The following is an 8,331-nucleotide window of genomic DNA, read 5'->3' on the forward strand; positions in this document are numbered from 1 at the left end:
TATAACAGTATATATACATATATATATATATTACAGTATATATACAGTATATATATATATATTTTTTTTATATACAAATATATTCACGTTTATGTGTTCCAAAATTCTTGCACAGCAGGGTAAACTTTGTGATATTGAAAAATATGTTTTGATGTAGGAAGAAGTGATGTTTCAGATGATTTTCTAACCTGAAAACAAACAACATCCCATATTTGTTCAAATATTACCTGTGAGGAAGGAGACGTATACAGGGGAGCTTCTGTGTTCCCCCCTCCTGGCTGACAGAGACACCTTGTATCGGGTGTCGGGGCTCAGTCCTCCCAGATGGTACTGGGTGTCAGTGGAGGACAGCTCGATCACTTTTCGATCAACAGGGTTTAGACTTGGCCAGAAGGCCATGGTGATGCCATCCACAGCAGCCACGGGTTGGAACCAGGTCACCAGGGCGGTAGTTTCGGTCAGGTCATGCACATCCACCTGGCTGGGGGCATCAATCACTGGTTGTGTGAGGAGGAGGAGCGAAATCAGTGTGGAAGGAGACACACAGCAGCAAATAAACATTCACACTTTGTCCCCCTGCCCTACATGATAAGTTAGTGATCCATTTTCTCTCTGACGAGCCTTCCATTTCATCACTACCTGCTGCTGAAAGGTGAAAACAGCTACGGTTTTTTGTCTTTGCCTGTAAGCAAAATTTTTCATGAACCACTGTACATTTTACTCAGACTTGTAGAATGTAACTATTGGACTTAATTGAGTTTCTAAAACATTTGAACTTGTTACATTGATATCTCCCCTTTATTGAAAAGGAGTATTTCTCCCAGACTCGTTCCCATGAAAATAACACCATAAGAATCTTTTGTTTGTTCTAATTGACATTCCTTTTCCAGATGTTCAGTTCAACAGTGACACCTCTGTTAAAACATTGCATGCTTTAATTTTAATTCTAAAATGTCATATGATGAATGTTTATTCACGAGAATGTGTGTTTTAAGTAATCTTTCTTTAATATAATAACTTTGTTTTATTTTCTCTTTTAGAAGGAAAACTTTTAAGGCAGAAACAGGACTTTACATTTCTAAAACAACAACAAAAGTTAGAACCACCCCTCCCGAGGTGGATCAGTCCTATCTGTTTTAACACGGACAGTTAAGTTTCACTTTTGAAGAAAAACTCCAGAGAGACACACTGGAACAGAGAACTGGAGAGAGAAGAAACACAGCTTCTGCACTTGACCTCAGAGAGGAGAGGAGCATCCTTTCTGCAGACGACTTTGAGCAAACGAGGAGCATCCTTCTGCAGACGTCTCAAAATGAGAGATAGGAGAAAAGATACAGAAGTTACCTAGCAACTGACCTGAACCAGAACCAGGCTGGCATTGAATCAAGAGCTCCAGTTGCCTAACAGGCAACCAGAATCTCACAGCAGAGGAGTGGTAAATCAGAGCTGACTTCCAGAGCCAGTGGCCGTACCTTCGTCCTTCCAACCGATGACAGGTGAACTTTGAGGAGACTTCAGCCTCTCAGTCACCAGAACATCTTAGGCCTTGCTGGTATCATTAGCAGCTGTCGGAACCATGCTCTGACCATCTACATCCTGGTAGGACAGAGACTTTTCAATGCCTTTCTGGTGACCCTACATTACAACTTATTAGACAAACTTAGCTCACCTTAGAAATATCTAGCCACTTCAGCCACCTTTTAAGTTTCACCAATGTTACTCATCAATTAGACCTTTGATTCAAAGCCATTTGATGTTCAGTTAAATTTTTGTCATGCTTAATCTTTATCATATATATCACAGATTATTATTTTTATAATAAAATACAGTGCATAAAATTCAACTGAATTTGTGATTATTTTGGCATATCTGTGTGTATTACTGATTTGATGCCTTTAAACACGAAAAAAGAACTCATGTTCAATTTACATTATTGTGGGGTAAATAAAGACTGATTTTCCTTTCCAGAGAGAGGTGGTGCCCAAACAACAAGTTTATTTGTATAATACATGCATATTTTATGAGCTTAAGTCATAACTGAAAAAAATATATATATATTTACACCCCATATCGCTACAACGGGAAGATGGAAGGAGTACTTTGAGAAGCTAATTAATGAAGAGAATGAAAGAGAAAGAAGAATAGAGGTCATAAAAACTGTGGACCAGGAAATGGGAAAGATTAGTGAGGGTGAAGTTCAGAAAGCTCTGAAAAGAATGAAGAAGGGGAAGGCAGTAGGACCTGATGACATAATTAAGGGAGTATCAGAGAAACTGAGATGTTTATTTTCTAAACATTACGTCCCAGTGGCTTTTAAACCCCAAAATACATTACGGCAAAGACTGGTTCATCCCAAAGATCCAGTCCCCCGGCACAAACAGAGTAATGTTGTGTATGCTGTTCAGTGTCAGGAGGGTTGTGATCAGTCTTACATCGGGGAAACAAAACAGCCACTGGCCAAAAGGATGGACCAGCACAGAAGATCAACAACATCAGGCCAGGACTCTGAGGTCTACACTCATCTCCAGGCCAGCGGTCACTCTTTCAGGGATGAAGACGTTTACATCCTGGATAGAGAGGAACAGTGGTTTGAGAGAGGAGTAAAGGAGGCCATCTTTGTGAAAAGAAACCGTCCATCATTAAACAGGGGTGGAGGCCTCCAGGTTCAACTGTCCCCCTCTTACAATGCTGTGATTGCTAGTATCACTCAGCCCTCTGTGAACAGTAAACAGCCATCAGTGTGCTAATGATCCATTGTTAGGCTGATGGTCCTTCTTGAGCATGTGAGCAGCTGGTTTTGGTTGTCAGCGGCAAACTGGTTGATCCACTATGAGAAGGTGCTATTTATAAGACTGAGCTGAACACAGCACCTCAGACTGAGGAAGTCTTTCGGATGAAAGACGAAACGTTTCTACATTTTTTGTTGTTTTGCTTTGTTTTGTTTTTTGAATGTCCAGAGGACCAGATTGAACTTTTTTAGATTTTTCTACCTGGATTATTGAGCATGCATCAGGATATCGCTGGCAGTAGTCCATCTGAAGCTTAACTGAACTTTTTACTTCTTTCAACTGGCTGGTCAGTGCATGGTCAAATGGCCACGTGCCGCAGGTGCAGTATGGCAAGCCATGTTTGCATATATTGGATCGTTGGCCGCACGTGTTCCTGACACAATACAAAGCCCTATACTGACCCGGCCCACACATTAAGCACATTATTATGGTCCAGCCCGGTCCGAATCCGGGTTGGGTGGGGCTGGGCTCCGGGTTAGAAATGACAACTCCTATATATATGTAGAGGGATATGGGGCTGGATATATAATGTATATTATCAGTTATGAGTTAAGCTCATAAGATATGCAGTCATTATGCAAATAACCTCGTTCTTTGGGCACCACCTCTGTTTTAGAGGAAAAATAAGTCTCTAACCCCAACTTAAATGTAAACTGAAACGTGCATTATTTTCTCATGTTTAAAGGGCATCAAATCAGTTAATGCACACCGATATGCCAAAATAATCACAAATTTAGTTGATTTTATGTATTTTATTAGAAAAATAATAATCTGTGAAATATCTGATGAAGAATATGCATGACAAAAGTTAACTGAATAACAAAATAGCTTTGCATCAAATGTCTAATTCATTATTCAAATCAGTGAAACTTCAAAAGGCAGATTTTGGACTGGTTCTGTTTGTGAAGTAGTTAAAATTTGTGTCTAAAGTGAGCGAGCAACAAAGTCCATGCTCAATAATCCAGGTATACAATCCAACATTTTTCAGTCAGGTCATCTGGACAGTTTCTTTTTTTTTTTGTGCTGAAACGTTTCGCCTTCGGTCCGGAAGGCTACATCAGTCAAGGAAACACACAACAAAACTGATTCTTCCCCCAACAGCTTATTCCAAAGTGGAACAAACCAGTTCTGCTTGTGATAAGATGGTCTCTTTGGTACACACCCACCTCCATTGCGGGCCCTCTTCCTTGTTGACAGTCTTGTCAAACTGGATGAAAACAACAAAGTCCATGCTCAATAATCCTTTTTGTGGGTTTTATCCCGTCACGCAAAGCATTCCACTGAAAAAATTTAGTCCACGCCCAACTGGTGTCTGGGCCCCACCTAGTCCATATAAATTACGTTGAGAGTGGGTAATCGGCACCCAAATAGCTTTTTCTTCAGCCATTTAGGAGCCAGTGAGGCCCAGAGCTTAAAGGGCTACGCCTATACTCATAGAATCTGGGGTTACAGTACGTAACCAATGTTCTATTTTGTATAGGCTTCGCCCTTTAAGGCTGTCGCTTGTGGGTTAAGGGTGAAGCAGGATGTAGTCTCTGCCTCACTGGGTCCATTTGAACACCGTATGAAGCGCCCGCTTGCACCAAAAAACATTTTATCACTCAGCCCTCCATGTGCGTAAATACGCACTGCGTAATTATGCGCACCATGTACAGACGCGCGCTGCGTAATTTACGCATTCCGCGTACATGGACACCCGGGAGACAAAAGTTCTCGACGGGAAAAGGGGAGAGGCTGAAAAACAGTGGACAGATTCATAATAAATGAACTGATTAGTAATCAAATTGACTGATTGGTAACAGTAGTCATGAACTGATTAGTGACATTAGAACAAGAACCAACAGTCACGAACTTGTGACTGATAACAAATATCTCACACTGTAATCGCATGCAGTCAGATGTGAGTTTAAACGAAGTTCCATGAAAAAAAGAAGAGATTCATTCTGTTAAGGTACCGAGGACAGAATGTGTCATGGAGCGAGCCGACACATCACACAGATAGAAGCAAATAAATGAGCAGGGCGATGACCACGCGGCTGCAGTGCAAATATCCTGCATTGTCATACCATTATGCAAGGCTGTTGAGGATGCGATTCCTCTGGTCGAGTGCGCCCTGAGGTTGTCAGGGGGCTCTAAACCTGATGCTCTGTAAGCTTCAGAAATGGCCTCACACAGCCAATGTGACAGGCGCTGGGTGGATAACGGGCGACTTGCAGAGGCATCTCTATAATGCACAAACAAATGTTGAGTCTGACGCAGTGTGGCCGTGCGTGCTACGTAACATGCCAACGCACGCACAGGGCAAAGGAGATGAAAAGATGCTTCTTCTTCTGATTTGTGGGGAGGAGGGAAAAACCCCTCCAACATTATCATTCTCGGTTTAAATGAGCTTGTGATGTTTTTAGGCATGAACGCTGGATTACGTCTCAGATAAGCTGAACTGCCATCAGCCTGAATCCTGAGGCATGACGGAGCAACAGAGAGGGCAGATAAATCACTCACACTCTTTGCAGATGTCAAAGCCAACAGCAGGGCTGTTTTAAGTGACAAGAATTTAATCGAAACCTGATCTAACGGCTCAAAAGGAGCTTTGATCAGGGCTCGCAAAACCATCGTTAAGTCCCACTGTGGAGCTAGTGGACGTGACACTGGTCTGTCTCCGAACACCTTTCAGAAAACGCTTCATCAGCGGGTGATTAAAAACTGTTCTGTCATCGAAGCCTTCGTGACAGGAACAGACGACTGCAGCATATGTTTTAATTGTGCTGATGCCAGATTTCTGTCCATCAGCCGCTGCAAAAAGGACAGCACGCCACCTAATGGACATGATATGGCCTCTACACCTTTTTCCATACACCAGCGTTGAAAAGCTGTCCACTTTGATGTGTACAGTGCTGTGGTGGAGGTAGCGCATGAATCCTGGATTGTGTGCACTACTTCTTGAGAGAGACCCTTCTTCACTAAGCGGATCCGCTCAGCGGCCAGACCCAAAGATGCTGGCCTATTTCTGGGTGGCTCCTGATCGCTTCTCCCGCCAGGAGGAGAGCATCGTCCCTCCACGGCAGTTTCCACGGATGACCCGATAACAAGCGACGCAGGATTGGAAACCACGGGGCGCTCACGCACTCGGGGGCTATCAGAATGGTAGACAGTTCTTCCTCCTGAACTCGGTTCAGAAACTGTGATATTAGAGGGACTGGGGGAAAAGCGTAAAGGAACATTTTGAGCCACGGACTGTGGGCAAACGCATCCACTCCTAACGGTGGATCGTCCCATGGGCTCAGTGAGAACCATAGTTGGCACTGGGCATTCTCCCGTGTGGCAAATAAGTCCACTTCTGCTCTGCCAAATTTCTCCCAAATCAGAGAAATCAGCTTGGGATGGACTCCAGTCCCCGTGGCGCGGACTGCCCCAGAACATTATGTCCGCTCCTCTGTTCAGGACGCCGGGGATGTACACTGCTCTGATGGAGAACAGTTTTTTGTGTGCCCAACACAGCAGCTGTCTCGTAATGTATAACATTTGGGCTGAGCGCACACCCCCCTGCCGGTTTATATAAGCAACAGTCACCTTGTTGTCTGTGTGGATCAGAACGTGCTGATTCTGCAACACAGGAGCAAATGTTGATTAACATTCAAAACCGTGCGACATTCCAAAACATTTATGTGAGCTGATGTGTGAGCTGGCCACAGCGCCCCCACCACTCATGACAGGCACATTCCTCCCCAACCTGACAGGGACGCGTCTGTGAAAACTGAGACGTGTGATGTAGGTCTGCTGACAGGGACTCCCTCTGACAGCTTGAGAGGGGTTCCCCAATGTTTCAGGTTGGTTCCCACAGAGAGGGGCACAGAGATCAATCATCCACCTCTTCTGCCTTACTGGATCTATGCGCAGATGAGCGAACCACCTCTGGAGACTTCTCATGTGAAGTAAGCCCAGCGGGACCACCGCGTGAGCTGACAACATTGTTCCTAAAAGTTTCATGATGGAGACCGATGTCAGTACTCTGCCCGTTTTGACGTGGCGGAGCTGGTCTTTTAGAGTTCCGGCTCTCGTTTGTGATAAACGGGCCCTCATAGTGACAGAGTTTAGCTCCACTCCCAGATAAACGATCATCTGGGCCGGGAGAATCGAGTTCTTCTCCCAGTTTATGATGAAGCCGAGATTTAACAGGTGTGACGCCAGCACTTTGGTTTGCGCCGCTGCTTCCTGCCTGGATCCAGTCAGCAACAGCAGATCATCCAGGTAAAACAGAATTCTCATCTCTGCTCTGTGTAGCGGCTGCAGGGCCGTCTCCACGCATTTTGAAAATGTGCGTTGTGCGAGGGAGTAACCAAACGGAAGCCTGTTGTATTGGTATTGGGTCCCTTGGAAGGAGAAGTGCAGGAACTTTCTGTGCTTTGGAATGATTGGAATGTGAAAATAAGCGTCTTTGAGATTGATGGAGGTAAATCAGTCGTTCTGGTGAATGTTGTTCAACAGCTGTCTGGTTGTCAACGTATGAAACTGTCTCTCCATAATCGACTTGTTGAAAATGGATAAATTTAAGATGGGTCTCATCCCTCCGGTCTGTTTCGGAACCAGGAAGTAACGTGAGTAAAACCCTGTGTTTTCCTCTCCGTTGGGAACCCTTGAAATTACATTTTTTACCAGTAGTTCCTGAACTTCTGCATGAATGGATGAGATCTGTTCTGAAGATGACAGAATCATCTCTATAATCCCTCTGAATGGTGGGGGTTGAGCTGCGAACTGCAGGGTGTAACCCTTGCTGATAAGACGATTCATCCAGCTGTTCAGGGAACATGCTCGCTGCCACTCCGCGTAACGCTCTGGGAGCGGGCACGCGTTTTTGTGTTGTGAGGGGGAGTGTCGAAGATGTTTCAACTTCAAGGTCAGTTGAACCAAAACTCATTAAAACGATCTGTCCTTTTCATGGGAAATGAGTTCATATTGGCAGTGACGTTAACATAGTGACAGTTTTTTTATTACATTTACTTTAGTGTCAACTTGGGGGTGGCTGTGGCTGAGTGGTTAGAGCAGTCATCCTCCAATACGAGAGTTGGGGGTTCAAATCCACCAGCAGTCACATGCTGAAGTGTCCCTGGGCAAGACACTGAACCCCTCATAGCCTCTGATGTGTGTCCCATCAGTGTATGAATGTGATCTAAAGCACTGATTAGTCTCTTTAGAATGATTGTTCAATTAGCTTTGTAGAGATCTAGTAGAGTGCTGTATGAATGGGTAAATGAGGACACAGATTGTAGTGTAAAGTGCTTTGAATATCTTGAAATAAGATAGAAAGGCGCTATATAAGTACAGTCCATTTACCATTTAAGAAGTTAGTGAGCTGAGTTGAACACCTGTAAAACAAAGTCTGTTTGTTCCCAAGGGAATAGGTGCATCTTATTTTAAACAATTTCAAACACAAAACACATGAATGATGTTTGTTTGAGATGAGTTGAACTCTTTTTCTGTTTAAGCTGAGATTAACCGTTTTCTGAGATGAGGTGTTCTTTTCTGAGGTGGTGTTCCCCTACAT

The 8,331-nt window shown here is 43.9% G+C and overlaps 1 protein-coding gene across 1 annotated transcript in view; it reads right to left on the reverse strand.

Annotated features, from left to right (window-relative positions):
* Positions 1-8,331, reverse strand: part of LOC119413705 (tenascin) — a 159,992-nt gene that overhangs the window by 100,191 nt on the left and 51,470 nt on the right. Inside the window, exon 7 of the mRNA XM_037680760.1 lies at positions 228-497. Within this exon, the coding sequence (XP_037536688.1) occupies positions 228-497 (270 nt within the window). The remainder of the gene's footprint in view (positions 1-227; positions 498-8,331) is intronic.

This window comes from Nematolebias whitei, chromosome 8 (genome assembly GCF_014905685.2).
Source record: "Nematolebias whitei isolate Nwh7 chromosome 8, NemWhi1, whole genome shotgun sequence".
In the NCBI taxonomy this organism is placed as follows: Eukaryota; Metazoa; Chordata; class Actinopteri; order Cyprinodontiformes; family Rivulidae; genus Nematolebias; species Nematolebias whitei.